This window comes from Hyperolius riggenbachi, chromosome 5 (genome assembly GCF_040937935.1).
Source record: "Hyperolius riggenbachi isolate aHypRig1 chromosome 5, aHypRig1.pri, whole genome shotgun sequence".
In the NCBI taxonomy this organism is placed as follows: domain Eukaryota; kingdom Metazoa; phylum Chordata; class Amphibia; order Anura; family Hyperoliidae; genus Hyperolius; species Hyperolius riggenbachi.
The window spans coordinates 76,853,088-76,870,076 of record NC_090650.1 but is presented as its reverse complement, the minus strand read 5'-3'; the positions used below and the strand labels follow the sequence as shown (position 1 = coordinate 76,870,076).

The 16,989-nt window shown below is 46.6% G+C and overlaps 1 protein-coding gene across 6 annotated transcripts in view; it reads left to right on the top strand.

Annotated features, from left to right (window-relative positions):
- DPP6 (dipeptidyl peptidase like 6) overlaps positions 1-16,989 on the top strand; it is a 1,780,442-nt gene that overhangs the window by 1,250,170 nt on the left and 513,283 nt on the right. For 2 of the 6 annotated variants that reach the window (XM_068235891.1, XM_068235890.1), the window contains exon 2: positions 14,260-14,394. The exons of 3 other annotated variants lie outside the window; for them this stretch is intronic. In XM_068235891.1, the coding sequence (XP_068091992.1) occupies position 14,394 (1 nt within the window). In that variant the 5' untranslated portion in view covers positions 14,260-14,393. The remainder of the gene's footprint in view (positions 1-14,259; positions 14,395-16,989) is intronic. One more of the 6 variants, XM_068235892.1, reaches the window with a different exon arrangement.

Genomic DNA, 16,989 nt, shown 5'->3' with positions numbered 1-16,989 from the left:
TTTTTTTTTCAAAAGACAAACACACGCAAAGAAAAATAAAAAATACATGAAGCAGGTCAGCTTTACATTTTCAAAGTAAACCTGAACAGAACTTTCTACTTGACCCCAGCTGTGGCGTTCTCTTCGTACCCAAACAACATTGTGTTCCTTGTGGTCAGTGTAATTTAACGTTGCTACTAGGGTCGGAAATGCCAATTTCCGATTCTGCGGAAATACTGATTTCTGCAAATGCCAATTTCAGTTAACGCAGTATACTGATGGTAATGCTATTTACAAATTTCTGAATTTTCACAGTAAAAAAGAAAATTGAAGATAAATACTATAGTACTGGACTAGAAAATGCAGTGGACTTTCCGTTTTACCGCAAAATTTGGAAAATCAAAAGTACTTGGTAGCATTGGACTAATCAGAAAATGTGGTAATTCACCGCAAAAATCGAGTATTTCCGATTTTCTGTTTTCTATTTTACTGTGAAAATTCAGAAAATCGGAAATACTCAGTAGTATTGGACAAATTAGAAAATGTGGTAATTTACCACAACAATTGAGTATTTCTGATTTTTTCTGTTTTCCATTTTACCATTAAAATTTAAAAAATTGGAAATTCTCGTAGCATTGGACCAATCAGAGTATGTGGTAATTAACCGTGAAAATCGAGAAAACTAAAAAATGTTAGGCCAATCAGAAGACTCGATAGTATTGGAGTCTTTTGATTGGCCTATAATTACCGCACCAATCTGATTTCTGTTTTAAAAATGATGCAATCTCTGATTGGTTGAATGCTTTCAAGGGCTGCGAGTGGCCTAAAATGACTGAGTTGCGGTAAATCGGATTTCTTTGGAAATCTGATTTCCAATTTCATTTTCCGATCGAAACCGTCCTAATTGCTATGATCAAAGGAAGGGGAAAATGGTTCTGGAGTCTGTGGGTGTTTACTCCTCCTCCCCTTTCTGCAGAGTTGTGCAGTGGAGCAGTATAATATTTACATGCTCCAGCACTGTGAGGGTTTACTCATCCTCCCCCTTCTGCAGAGTTGTGCAGTGGAGCAGTATTATATCTAGAGATGGGCCGAACGGTTCGCCGGCGAACGGTTCCACGCGAACTTCGGTGGTTCGCGTTCGCGTCCCGCTGGCGAACCTTTGCGGAAGTTCGGTTCGCCCCATAATGCACCTTGAGGGTCAACTTTGACCCTCTACATCACAGTCAGCAGGCCCAGTGTAGCCAATTAGGCTACACTAGCCCCTGGAGCCCCACCCCCCCTTATATAAGGCAGGCAGCGGCGGCCATTACGGTCACTCGTGTGCTGCCTGCGTTAGTGAGAGTAGGGCGAGCTGCTGCAGACTGTCTCTCAGGGAAAGATTAGTTAGGCTTAACTTGTTCCTGGCTGGCTGCATACCTGTTCTGTGAACCCACCACTGCATACCTGTACTGTGAACCCACCACTGCATACCTGTTCAGTGAACCTGCCACTGCATACCTGTTCTGTGAACCCATCACTGCATACCTGTTCAGTGAACCTGCCACTGCATACCTGTGCTGTGAACCCACCACTGCATACCTGTTGTGTGAACCCACCACTGCATACCTGTGCTGTGAACCCATCACTGCATACCTGTTCAGTGAACCTGCCACTGCATACCTGTGCTGTGAACCCATCACTGCATACCTGTTCAGTGAACCTGCCACTGCATACCTGTGCTGTGAACCCACCACTGCATACCTGTTCTGTGAACCCGCCACTGTATACCTGTTCTGTTCAGTGAACCCGCCACTGTATACCTGTTCAGTGAACCCGCCACTGCATACCTGTTGTGTTCAGTGAACCCGCCACTGTATACCTGTACTGTTCAGTGAACCCGCCACTGCATACCTGTTCAGTGAACCCGCCACTGCATACCTGTTGTGTTCAGTGAACCCGCCACTGCATACCTGTTGTGTTCAGTGAACCCGCCACTGCATACCTGTTGTGTTCAGTGAACCTGCCACTGTATACCTGTACTGTTCAGTGAACTCGCCACTGCATACCTGTTGTGTTCAGTGAACCCACCACTGCATACCTGTTCAGTGAACCCACCACTCCATACCTGTTGTGTTCAGTGAACCCGCCACTGCATACCTGTTCTGTTCAGTGGACCCGCCACTGTATACCTGTTCAGTGAACCCACCACTGCACACCTGTTGTGTTCAGTGAACCTGCCACTGCATACCTGTTCTGTGAACCCGCCACTGTATACATGTTCTGTTCAGTGAACCCGCCACTGTATACCTGTTCAGTGAACCCGCCACTGCATACCTGTTGTGTTCAGTGAACCTGCCACTGCATACCTGTTCTGTGAACCCGCCACTGTATACCTGTTCTGTTCAGTGAACCCGCCACTGTATACCTGTTCAGTGAACCTGCCACTGCATACCTGTTGTGTTCAGTGAACCCGCCACTGTATACCTGTACTGTTCAGTGAACCCGCCACTGCATACCTGTTCAGTGAACCCGCCACTGCATACCTGTTGTGTTCAGTGAACCCGCCACTGCATACCTGTTGTGTTCAGTGAACCTGCCACTGCATACCTGTTCTGTGAACCCGCCACTGTATACCTGTTCTGTTCAGTGAACCCGCCACTGTATACCTGTTCAGTGAACCCGCCACTGCATACCTGTTGTGTTCAGTGAACCCGCCACTGTATACCTGTACTGTTCAGTGAACCCGCCACTGCATACCTGTTCAGTGAACCCGCCACTGCATACCTGTTGTGTTCAGTGAACCCGCCACTGCATACCTGTTGTGTTCAGTGAACCCGCCACTGCATACCTGTTGTGTTCAGTGAACCTGCCACTGTATACCTGTACTGTTCAGTGAACCCGCCACTGCATACCTGTTCAGTGAACCCGCCACTGCATACCTGTTGTGTTCAGTGAACCTGCCACTGCATACCTGTTGTGTTCAGTGAACCCGCCACTGCATACCTGTTGTGTTCAGTGAACCCGCCACTGCATACCTGTTGTGTTCAGTGAACCCACCGCATCAGTGCGCATACCTGTGCAGTTAAGTGAACCCACCTACCTACGTGAGTGCACGCAGTGTGATATACCACTCCGTGCATACCCGATATGGACAAAACAGGTAGAGGAAGAGGTAGTGCCAGAGCCAGAGGAAGGCCACCCGGCAGGTCTGCGCGAGGTCGTGTAAATGTAATTTCGTGTGGACCTGGCCCACAGTACAGTGCTCGGAAGAAGGCACGTCCCATCACGTCCCAAGATTGTCAGGACGTGGTTGAGTATTTAGCGACACAGAACACCTCATCTTGCTCAGCCACCAGCGCTACTACTAGCACCACTTCCGCTGCATTTGACACTTCGCAAGAATTATTTAGTGGTGAAATCACTGATGCACAGCCATTGTTGTTACAGCCAGATGATTTTTCACCAGCTCATATGTCTGCGTTACGCGGCAACACTATGGATGTAACATGTAAGGAGGATGAAGGACCTACTGATGGTGCATGTTTGGATTTTTCTGAGGCAAGCGAAGCTGGGCAGGATGATTACGATGCTGACGATGATAGGGATCCTCTGTATGTTCCCAATAGAGGAGATGAAGAGGGGGACAGTTCAGAGGGGGAGTCAGAGAGTAGTAGGAGGAGAGAAGTTGCTGAAAGAAGCTGGGGCAGCTCTTCGTCAGAAACAGCTGGTGGCAGAGTCCGGCACATGTATCGCCACCTATGTACAGCCAGCCAACTTGCCCTTCAGCATCAGCTGCTGAGGTCCCCATAGTGCCCACATCCCAGGGTGGCTCAGCGGTGTGGAAATTTTTTAATGTGTGTGCCTCAGATCGGACCAAAGCCATCTGTTTGCTCTGCCAACAAAAATTGAGCCGTGGAAAGGCCAACACTCACGTAGGGACAAGTGCCTTACGAAGGCACCTGGAGAAAAGGCACAAACAGCAATGGGATGGCCACCAGAGCAAAAGCCGCAGCAGCACACAAAAGAAAAGTCACCCTCCTTCTCCTCTTCCTCCTTCAGGTGCATCATCTGCTTCTGCCGCTTTCTCCCTTGCACCTTCACAGGCACCCTCCTCCACTCCGCCTCTGCCCTTGAGCGGTTCCTGCTCCTCTGCCCACAGCAGCAGTCAGGTGTCCGTGAAGGAAATGTTTGAGCGGAAGAAGCCAATTTCGGCCAGTCACCCCCTTGCCCGGCGTCTGACAGCTGGCGTGGCGGAACTGTTAGCTCGGCAGGTGTTACCATACCAGCTGGTGGACTCTGAGGCCTTCCGTAAATTTGTGGCCAATGGAACATCGCAGTGGAAGATGCCAGGCCGCACTTATTTTTCGAGAAAGGCCATACCCCAACTGCACCGTGAAGTTGAGAGGCAAGTGGTGTCATCTCTTGCGAAGAGCGTTGGGTCAAGGGTACACCTGACCACGGATGCCTGGTCTGCCAAGCACGGGCAGGGCCGCTACATTACGTACACAGCCCATTGGGTGAACCTGGTGGTGAACGATGGCAAGCAGGGCGCAGCGGACCAAATTGTGACACCTCCACAGCTTGCAGGCAGGCCTCCTGCCACCTCCTCTCCTCCTGCTACATGCTCTTCGCTGTCCTCCTCCTCCTTGGCTGAGTGGCAGTTCTCCTCTCCAGCTACACAGCCCCAGCTCCGCAGGGTCTATGCTGCATGCCAGGTACGACGCTGTCACGCCATCTTAGACATGTCTTGTCTCAAAGCGGAGAGTCACACTGGAGCAGCTCTCCCGGCTGCTCTTAAGAAACAGGTGGATGAGTGGCTGACCCCGCACCACCTGGAGATAGGCAACGTGGTGTGCGACAACGGCAGCAATCTGCTTGCCGCTTTGCATATGGGGAAGCTGACACACATACCCTGCATGGCACATGTCATGAATCTAGTTGTTCAAAGATTTGTGGCAAAGTACCCTGGCTTAGCGGATGTCCTGAAGCAGGCCAGGAAGTTCTGTGGGCATTTGAGGCGGTCTTACACAGCCATGGCACGATTTGCAGAAATTCAGCTGAAAAACAACATGCCGGTGAGACGCCTCATTTGCGATAGCCCGACTCGCTGGAATTCGACCCTGCTCATGTTCTCCCGCCTGCTAGAACAGAAGAAAGCCGTCACCCACTACCTCTACAACTACAGTAGAATGAAACAGTCTGGGAAGATGGGGATGTTCTGGCCCGACAACTGGACACTGATGAAAAATGCATGCAGGCTCATGCGGCCGTTTGAGGAGGTGACCAACCTGGTGACCTTCAGTATAGGTAGCAGGGTATAGGGCCTTAAGTATAGGTAGGTATGTAGGTAGGTATAGGGGCCTTTAGGTAGGTAGGTATAGGGGCCTTTAGGTAGGTAGGTAGGTAGGTACGTATAGGGGGCCTTTAGGTAGGTATAGTGGCCTGTAGGTAGGTAGGTATAATGGCCAGTAGGTAGGTAGGTATAGTGTCCTGTAGGTAGGTAGGTAGTTAAAGGGACCTTCAGTATAGGTAGCAGGGTATAGGGCCTTAAGTATAGGTAGGTATGTAGGTAGGTAGGTATAGGGGCCTTTAGGTAGGTAGGTAGGTATAGGGGCCTTTAGGTAGGTAGGTAGGTAGGTATAGGGGCCTTTAGGTAGGTAGGCACGTATAGGGGGCCTTTAGGTAGGTATAGGGGCCTTTAGGTAGGTAGGTAGGTAGGTAGGTAGGTATAGGGGCCTTTAGGTAGGTAGGCACGTATAGGGGCCTTTAGGTAGGTATAGGGGCCTTTAGGTAGGTAGGTAGGTACATATAGGGGGCCTTTAGGTAGGTATAGGGGCCTGTAGGTAGGTAGGTATAGTGGTAGGTAGGTAGGTAGGTACGTATCCTTTAGGTAGGTATAGGGGCCTGTAGGTAGGTAGGTATAGTGGCCGGTAGGTACGTATAGGGGGCCTTTAGGTAGGTATAGGGGTAGGTAGGTAGGTAGGTAGGTGTCGCTTCTCCCCCCCCCGTGCCTCCTCCCCCCCGTGCCTCCTCCGCTCACCCCCACGGCCTCCTCCGTCCCCCGTGCCTCCTCGCTCACCCCTGCATAAGTATCAACTCACCTGTTCAGTGGAGCGCAGAGCGGCAGACCTCGTCATTACTTCTCAGTTCCCTCTAGTGGCCGGACCGGCTTTTACTGATGACGTCATTGTAAAAGCCGTCACTAGAGGGAACCAGGAAGTGAGCGAGAGGTCTGCCGCTCTGCGATCCACTGGACAGGTGAGTTGATACAATGTATGCGTGCGGGCGGAGGATACGCGGGGGGGGTCGGAGGAGGACAAGTGCGAGCGGCGGATGCGCAAAGTGGAAAATGGCGTCGGGATTCGAATCCACGAATCTCGAATATTTCTCAATATTCGAGGGATTCGTGGATTCGCCGGATTCGTCGTCCCATCCCTAATTTACATGCTCCAGCACTGTGAGGGTTTACTCCTCCTCCCACTTCTGCTGAGTTGTGCAGTGGAGCAGTATAATATTTACATGCTCCAGCACTGTGAGGGTTTACTCCTCCTCCCACTTCTGCTGAGTTGTGCAGTGGAGCAGTATAATATTTACATGCTCCAGCACTGTGAGGGTTTACTCCTCCTCCCACTTCTGCTGAGTTGTGCAGTGGAGCAGTATAATATTTACATGCTCCAGCACTGTGAGGGTTTACTCCTCCTCCCACTTCTGCTGAGTTGTGCAGTGAAGCAATGTGATATTTACATGCTCTAGCATTGTGGGGGGGTTACTCCTCCTCCCCTTCTACAGAGTTGTGCAGTGTAGCAGTATAATATTTACGTGCTCCAGCATTGTGGGGGCTTACTCCCCCCCCCCCTTCTACAGAGTTGTGCAGTATAATATTTATGTTCTCCAGCACTGTGAGGGTTTACTCCTCCTCCCCCTTCTGCAGAGTTGTGCAGTGGAGCAGTATAATATTTACAGGCTCCAGCACTGTGGGGGCTTACTCCCCCCCCCCCCCTGCAGAGTTGTGCAGTGGAGCAGTATAATATTTACATGCTCCAGCACTGTGGGGGTGTACTCCTCCTCCCCCTTCTGCAGAGTTATTCTCCCCACTGTTCCAGCACTGTGTGAATCCCCTCTGTTCTTACAGACAGCACCATGCTCTATGCTGCATATCTCCAGCTCCCAATAAATGTCATCTGCAGCTGCTAAAAAAACAAACAAGGTAAATCTGAATTACACTGCCCCACTTCACAACTCTGGAAGGCGAGGAGAAAATGCCCACCTTGCAGAGCAGGGGAGAAAGGTGTATGTGTGACTTGCAGAAACATGCTTGGGGAGGTGGAAGTCTAGGTATACAAGGGAAGGTGAAGCAGGTAATTGTGGTACCGGACGAGATGCAGAAGTTTGGGTTCTGCCATAGTTGTCCATGTTAAAAGCAACAATCAACTTAAAAATAGCGAAACGCCTGCTATTTGTGGACACAGTTTGTATAGTGAGTGGCCCAGCATAGTTGGTGCCTGTGGTGGCGACCAAATTTCCTCACAGCAAAGGCAGCATGGATATCGGCAGGATTTATTACGAGGGGGGGAAGGGTTTGTTAGGGTTAGGCGTCGGTTGGCTTTGAGTAAGCCTTTGGAGGCTTTCCTCTTGGTTTTTTTTTTATAAATACCGGAGGCAACCTTACATGTAGATATGTTGCACTTGATGGACTCCTACTACTGTAGGAACTAAAGGGTTATGTTCGCCTGGATTTTCTTGAAAATAGGTTTTCATTGCCTGTAGCTTGTGTACCGTTGTCAGGGAAATATTTGCTCAACCCCTTTTTTTATTTCCCTCTGCAAACTACAGCAGGACATATCCCCAATCCCATCCTACCCACCCCTCTGTTTGTATCACTGAATGGGCCATATGCATTATGCAATTCAAGGCGATAAGAAGCTTGCAGTGGGTGGACCCAGGGCCAGTTCTAAACTTTCTGCTGCCTGAAGCAAACCAAACTTAAGAGGATGTGCCACCCCCTCCTCTGAGAAACACTGATATATATATATATATATATATATACTAGCTGATTGCCCGGCGTTGCCCGCGTATGTATTTGGCTGGTGTTGGCTCCGCCCATTTTTTATAGCCCTAACACACAATTACTCAATGACCAAGTTTGTGAGCTTTGCGGTCTTTGGTATCAATAATTTGCATTGACATTAAAAAATGTGATTGGCTGTTTGTGGCTCCACACCCTTTTCTAAATTTGAACCCCAGTCACCCAATGACCAACTGTACCAGGTTTGAGGCCTTTGCCTTTAACAGTGCAAGAATGGTAGCAATTAAATATTCCCCTTGAAAAGCAATAGGTGAAGTTTGATTCACTTTTGTAGGCTCCACCCACTTTTCTGAATAGTAATCTCAGTCACCCAGTGACCAACTGTGCAAAGTTTGAGAACCCTGCCATTAACAGTGTAAGAATGGCGGCAGTTTACATTTTCCCAGTGAAATTTGTATTTGTCTCCACCCACTGATGACCCATCGTTGCCTGTCTATGTATTTGACTGGTGTTGGTTCCGCCCACTTTCCAACCCTAACGCACAAACACTCAATGACCAAGTTTGTGAGCTTTGGGGTCCTTGGCATCAATAATTTGTATATTCCCATGAAATGAAACAAATCAGATTGGCTGTTTGTGGCTTCACCCCCTCTCCAGCATTTGAACCCCAGTCACCCAATGATCAACTGTAGCAGGTTTAAAGCATCTGCTGTTAGCAGTGTAAAAAATGGCAGAAATTTAAATATTCCCCTTGAAAATCAACAGGTGAATTTTGATTGGCTATTATAGGCTCCACCCACTTCCCTGAATATTAATCTCAGTCACCCAGTGAGTGACCATCTGGTCAAAGTTTGAGAAACCCTGCCATTAACAGTGAAAGAATGGCTGCAGTTTATATTTTCCCAGTGAAATTTGGTTTTGGTTCCGCCCACTTTTTGTAACCTGGACACACACACAGTCATTCAATGACCAATTTTGTGAGCTTTGGGGTCCTTGGCATCGATAATTTGTACTTTCCAATGAAATGAAACAAATCTGATTGACTGTTTGCGGCTCTGTCCCCTTTTCTGAATTTGGACCCCAGTGACCCAATGACCAACTGTACCAGGTTTGAGGCTTGTGCCATTAACAGTGTGATTTTTGATTGGCATTTTTAGGCTCCACCCACTTTTCTGAATATTAATCCCAGTCACCCAGTAACCAGCTGTGCAAAGTTTGAGAACCCTGCCATTAACAGTGAAGAAAGGCTGCAGTTTACAATTTCCCAGAAAAATCTGGTTTTGACTCTTCCCAGTTTTTGTAACCTTGACACACAGTCACTAAATGATCAAGTTTGTGAGCTTTTGGGTTCCTGGCATCAAAATTCTGCTAATTCTGCAGTTTATCCAGCAAAGAAATCTGATTGGCTGTGTTTGGCTCTGCCCCTTTACTGAATTTGAACCCCAGACACTTAACGACCAACTGTAGCAGGTTTGAGGCCTCTGCCATTAACAGTGTAAGAATGGCTGCAGTTTCAATATTCCCCTTGAAAATCAATAGGTACATTTTGATTGGCTCTTGTAGGCTCCACCTTCTTTTCCGAATATTAATCCCAGTCACCCAGTGACCAACTGTGTGAAGTTTGAGAACCCTGCCATTAACAGTGTAAGGCAAGCTGCAGTTTATATTTTCCAATGTAAAAAGTTAGTTGTTTTTAGCTCCGCCCACTATTTCTAACCTTAACATACAGTCACTCAATGACCAAGTTTATGAGCTTTGGGGTCCTTGCAGGGGCGTACCTAGAAATCCTCGGGCCCCCCTACCAAAAAAAAAAATCCGCCCCCCCCCCCCCCCATGGTCCGCTCAGGGACTTTTGGAGGGCAGGAGGGGTCGTAGCATAAGAGGAGAGTGTGGCAGATCGGTGGGGAGGGGGGAAATCCCCCCCCCCTCCCTCACCTTGGACTCTCCTCTCAGCGCTCCCCTCCTGCAATCATTGGTGGCAGCAAGCAGCAGCGGCGGCGGCAGGCTGAATACATTACCTCCTTCTCGCCGGAGCTCTTACGTTCTGTAAGAGCAACTTTCTTTTTACACAGGAAGTTGCATGAAGCTCTTACAGAACGTAAGAGCTCCGGCGAGAAGGAGGTAATGTATTCAGCCTACCGCCGCTGCTGCTGCCCGCTGCCACCAATGATTGCAGGAGGGGAGCGCTGAGAGGAGAGTCCGGGGTGAGAGAGGGGGGATTTCCCTCCCCACCGATCTTCCACACTCTCCTCTTGTGCTGCGACCCCTCCTGCCCCCCAAAAGTCCCTGAGCGGGCCCTAGGGGGGCCCGGGCCCCCCCGCGACGGCAGGGGTCGCATCTCTTATTGTTACGCCAGTGGGTCCTTGGCATCAATAAGTTGCATTTTACCATTGAAATTAAACAACTGATTGCCTGTATTTGGCCCGCTCCCTTTAGAATTTAAACCCCAGTCTCCCAGTGACTGACTGTACCAGATTTGAGGCCTCTGCCATTAAGGGTGTATGAATGGCAGCAATGTAAATATTCCCCTTGAAAATCAAAAGGTGAATTTTGATTGGCTGCTGTAGGCTCCACCCACTTTCCTGAATATTAGTCCTAGTCACCCAGTGGCCAACTGTGTCACGTTTGAGAACCCTGCCAATAAGAGAACAACTGAAATCAATCTAACAAATCTGATTAGCTGTTTGTGGCTCCACCCCTTTAGTGAATTTGGACCCCAGTCACCCAATGACTGACTGTATCATGTTTGAGGCCTCTGCCATTAACAGTGTAAGAATGGTAGCAATGTAAATATTCCCCTTGAAAATCAATAGGTTAATTTGTAGGCTCCACCCACATTTCTGAATATTCATCCCAGTCACCCAGTGGCTTATTGTGTAAAGTTTGGGAACCCTGCCATGTTAAAAATGTAGTTGTTGGCACCGGCCACTTTTTCTAACCTTGACACAGAGTCACTCAGTTATCAAGTTTATCAGCTTTGGGGTCCTTGGTATCAATACTTTGTATATTCCCACTGAAAAATAAACAAATATGGCTGTTTGTGGCTCCGCCCCCTTTCTGAATTAGAAACCTATTCACCCAATGACTGACTGTATTCCCTTTGAAAATCAAAAGGTGAATTTTTATTGGCTGTTGTAGGCTCCACCCACCTTCCAAAATCTTAATCTCATTCACTCAGTGACCAACTGTGCAAAATTTGAGAGCCCTGCCATTAACAGTGTAAGAATGGCTGCAGTTTATATTTTCCAGTAAAAGTTGTTTTTAGCTCCGCCCACGTTTTGTAACCTTGACACTCAGTCACACAGTGACCAAGTTTGTGAGCGTTCAGGTTCCTGGCATCAAAAATGTGTGAATGGAAGCAGTTTATCCACCAAGGAAATCTGATTGGCTGTAGGTGGCCCCGCCCCTTTAGTGAATTTGGACCCCAGTCACCCAATGACCAACTATAGCAAGTTTGAAGACTCTTCCATTAAGAGTGTAAGAATGGCAGCAGTTTGAATATTCCCCTTGAAAATCAATAGGTGAATTTTGATTGGCTGCTGTAGGCTCCACCCATTTTCTTGAATCTTAATCGCATTCACCCAGTAACCAACTGTGGCAAGTTTGAGAACCCTGCGATTAAGAGTCTAAGAATGGCTGCCGTTTACATTTTCCCATTTAAAATGAATGGCTGAAATTTGATTGGCTGTGTTATGCTCCTCCCATTTTTCCTGGATTCGTAACCTCGGTCACCAAGTGACCAACTGTGCCAAGTGTGGGGACTCTGGCTTGATTACTGGCAGAATGGCAGCCTTTTCCATTTTTCCATTGACTTGAATGGGGGAAATCTGATTTGCTGTTTGTAGCTCTGCCCAGGTGTGCAGGGGGGACGCGAGACCCCCAGAACACATCATCCCAGGTAGTGAGGGATCTGTGTACCAAGTTTCGTTCAAATCGGTCAAGCCATTTTCGAGTGATTGCGGCATATACACACACACACACACACACACACACATACATACATCCGATTTTATATATATAGATATATATATATATATATATATATATATATATACATATATATATATATATATATATATATATATATCCCCATATAAACCCCATCACCATGGCCAGTCACAAGGGAAGCTCTGCCCTGCGACCAATCAGTCGGAGTTGCTGGCACCAGCCTGGCCAATCACAGCCGCCTGCTGCTCCCTTTGCTATATCGTGCCAATGGCCAATGTTTTTTAACTGTCTTCTGCAGAAAAAAAAACAAAATACAGAGACAGACACTTGAGATAAAAAGCTTCAGAAGACAGAGCTCTGCGACTTTGAAAGTCAGAGAGCTCAGTGGCTCTTTTATATAGTTAACAACTTAAGTTTTTTAACTCTTCCTGTACTGGAAACAATATTAGACTCATATCTCTGCCACTAATGTTTTATTTGTTAGGTGTACTACACATACAAATCATTATATCAGAAGTTTATTTTCACTTCAGATTCCCTTTAACCAGTGGCGGCTCCAGGAATTTTTTTTAGGGGGTGCTATGCAGGTGCTGGACCAATTTCCGGGGTAGCTGATGACCTGCGGCGCGCAAAGGCAAAAAAAATGGGCGTGGTCATGACCGGATGAGGGCGGGGCTAACTGTAATTTAAAGTGAACCCGGGGTGAGAGTGATATGGAGGCTGCCATATTTATTTCCTTTTAAACAATTCTAGTTGCCTGGCAGCCCTGCTGATCTATTTGGCTGCAGTAGTGAACTGAATTACACCAGAAACAAGCATGCAGCTAATCTTGTCAGTTCTGACAATATTGTCAGAAACCCCTGACCTGCTGCATGCTTGTTCAGGGTCTATGGTTGAAAGAATTAGAGGCAGAGGACCAACACGGCAGCCAGGCAGCTGGTATTGCTTAAAAGGAGATAAATATGGCAGCCTCAATATTATTCTCACCTCAGGTTCCATTTGTGCAACGCAAAGACAGAGGGCCCAAGTTTTGGTGACCCTTTACCAAGTAAATTCACATAATTGTGCAGGTTTTTGTCAAGAAAATACACGTAATGTGAGCAGATTTGAACAAAAAACATGTTCAATAATTTGGCAGATCTGACCCCAATATGGGCAATTGTTGGCAGATCTGACCCCAATATGCACAATCGGTAGCAGATCTGACCCCAATATGCACAATCGTTAGTAGATATGACCCCAATATGCACAATCGTTAGCAGATATGACCTCAATATGCACAATCGTTAGCAGATATGACCCCAATATGCACAATCGTTAGCAGATATTACCCCGATATGCACAATCGTTAGCAGATATGACCCCAATATGCACAATTATTAGCAGATATGACCCCAATATGCACAATCGTTAGCAGATATGACCCCAATATGCACAATCGTTAGCAGATATGACCCCAATATGCACAATCCTCAGCAGATATGACCCAAATATGCACAATCCTCAGCAGTTCTGACCACAATATACACAATCCTCAGCAGATCTGACCACAATATGCACAATCCTCAGTAGATCTGACCACAATATGCACAATCCTCAGCAGATCTGACCACAATATGCACAATCCTCAGCAGATCTGACCACAATATGCACAATCCTCAGCAGTTCTGACTACAATATGCACAATCCTCAGCAGTTCTGACTACGATCAGCACCACCTGTTGAAAAAGAGAAAACCCATTTACTCACCTACAGTCAGAAGACCTCCTGTCCCAACCTCCTGTCCCGGCCTCCTTGTGGCACGCAGCTCCCACAATCCTCTTCCTCCCCGACGTCGCGTGACTTCCTGCCTGCATTACCCCGTGCTGAGAGCAGGGCTACGGGAAAATGGCCGCCTGAAGCCCTGCACTGCAGACTCGAAGTCTGCAGAGCAGGGCTTTCGGAAGCCATCTTACTGTAGCCCTGCTCTGCTGCTTTGAGCTGCCGCTGTGAACTGAATCGGCGTCTCTTAGACGCCTGAAGTCAGTTCACGCCAGGGGGTGCTTTGGGGGTGCTTGGACAATTCTAGGGGGTGCTTGAGCACCCCCTTGCACCTCCCTGGCACTGCTCCTATCTTTAACTGATAATTCAGGTGCTTAAAATGTTATTTACAAATGAATCAGGGCAATAGCAAGTTAGCCTTTATTGGTCATAATATGCAGCAGATGCCTTTAATTTTGATGCTTTTATTAAAAATAGTTATTAAATGTGTCAGTGCTTTCATACTTTAATATTATTAAAGTTATCTTTTCATCTTTTTTTAACTTCGCTTATCTCTTGTTTCAAAGGACAGATAGGGTCGGATTGCTGTGAATCTCACATAATGGGATAGGAGCTAACACCATTGTTCAGTAGACAATTCAGAATCAGAGACTGCTGAGAACATTGGAATAGAAAAAGGTGAAAAATAATGTAGAGAGAAAGTAAGTAAATGAGAAAGAAAGGAGTGGAGGAGAGAAATTGAGAAAAAAAGAGAAACTGGGAAGAAAACTTGGTGGGGCATGAAAACAAGAGAGAGAGAGAGATATTAAAGTGTCACTGAAGTAAAAATGAGTTCATGAATTGTAGGTGTAGTACGGATAATTAATAGAACATTTTATTTTCAAGTATATAGCTTTATTTATAACATTGCATCATTCTTTCATATTTGCAGTTTAGAACTCACACTTGTATTTTAAGTTGTAAAACAGAGCAGAGCTGATGACCCTTTGAAATTCCCTGCAGTAAAACTTTGACTTAAGCGGTCTCTCTCTCTTTTTTTTGCCTGTTTAAAGGAAACCAGAGACGAGATCAACTAAAAGTTTTATACATACCCGGGGCTTACTTCCAGCCTCATGCGCACGGATCCATCCCAAGCCGCCGGAGGGCTCACTTCTCCTGCGCAGACTGGCTGTGACTGACCGAAGTTACAGGACCCGGTACCAAAGAAAGAGAAGACTGAGGATGGCAGCATGGGAGCGATCCGTGCGCATGGTGCTGGAGGAAGCCCCAGGTATCTATAAAACTTTTAGTTGATCTCATCTCTGGTACACTTTAAGCTATTTAGAAAATAGGACTGTGTTGACCAAGTTGGTCAAATAGCTCAGAGAATCTTTTTTGCTTATATGACAACTCAAGTGTTTTAACTCTTCCTATCTCATAAGTAGATTTTCGCTTCAGATATGCTTTAAATTCTGGAAAAGGTAAAAAAACAGACCATTTATTCTTAAATATGTTTATCACTAGATCTTGTGTATCTCCTATTGTGCTAGGAAATGATGCGCTTTCACCACAGGCTTCTGTGGGATACGCATTCACTGTCCACTGCAAGTTGGATGTTTGTGTTGCGGACAGATCCTATTAATAAATAAGATCCATTTGACGATTTTTGCATTCCTCTGCAATCCGGCAAATTGGACAAATAAATTGCCATTTTGCATAGCAGTGGGAACCGAACCAAAGACATTGGGCCTGATGCTATTCAAGGTGATAAGTAGCTTGCAGATGTGAGCTGTCCATCAGCACCATGGCCTCACTCCCCACACATGCGCACACCCGCCGAACATCCACTGCTAATCTGCCATCTTCCACCACTGCATCTGGGTGTGTCCTTTAATAAGGACACCCCCAGAGCTCCCCGCCGGCCGCCGCTCGTCTCTGCAACCCCACATGTAGCTGCAGAGATACTTTGAAGTAATTTCCCTCCCGTTGCTGAACACCCACCACCCGCCGTGTAATTACAGTGTATGAGTCACTGTAATTACTCTCGCTATAGCAGAGTCCCGGCAAAGCATCTTTGAATCATCCGCCGGGGCTCCCCATTGGTTCACAGTCTGGACCGAAGCGAGTTTTTTTATCACCTTGCCTAGGGCTAAATGTAATTGGATCAGGCGACTTTATTGTCGCCTGCTTATCGGACTTAATCAGAAAAATTTATTGTGCTTGAATTGAACTTGAATTGAAGAAAAATAGATTTTTTTTTGGATGGCCACCGCTAACCATTTCCAAACTAGCAGCCTCTGCCCCTTAAAGAGGAACTCCAACCAAGAATTTAACTTTATCCCAATCAGTAGCTGATACCCCCTTTTACATGAGAAATATATTGCTTTTTACAAACAGACCATCAGGGGGTGCTGTATGACTGATATTGTGGTGAAACCCCTCCCACAAGAAGCTCTGAGGACCGCGGTGCTCCTGGCAAACTGCCACAATGTAACAATGTTCAGAGACAGGAAATAGCTCCTTACAGCTGTCTCTAACGGCCAAAACAGCTATCAGCAGCTACATAACCTGCCCACAGTAAAAATGTCACCATGTGATACATGTCAGAATGTAAATCGGGGAGAGTAAAGTTTTACAATGAGCAAACACTGACTAAATCATTTATACATAATTATTGTAAATGTGAAGCACTTTTTTTATTACATTATTTTCACTGGAGTTCCTCTTTAAGGACCAGAGGCTGCTGTTACAGTAAAACGTCGCTTCCCAACGAATCGCCGCAAAAATGCTGTTCTGTCCCCGCCGTAGGCTCCCCTCTCTGCCGTCTCTATTTTTAATCTATGTCCAGTCAGGGCCGCAGCACCACCTGCTGGACGCAGATTCAACCTACGTCGGTCCAGATCTGGTTAAAGTGCTTATTAATGGTACCATATTTGCAGAATAATAAGTATCCAGAAGGTAATTATCGATGTTCCCATAAATGAGTTGATTAGGGCACTTTCTCTCTTCAGATACAATCATAAAATCCAATAGACCACAAAATCATTTCACATTTATTTTCTACATATACTGCATGGTTTTCTGTACAATTCAGTCTTCAAAATCTGATTGAATGATCGCATCTGTGGAAAATACTGTACCGTTAATGGGCACCTTAGCCCTGGTACACATCATGCAATTTCCCATTAGATAGACAAGTCAAATTGATTATTTCTGCCATGTCCAATCTCATCTCCGATCGTTTTTCTTATCGATTTTGTATATAAGTGCCCAGAATATCAATCAGAAAAACGATCGGAAATAATTGATTAGACCAT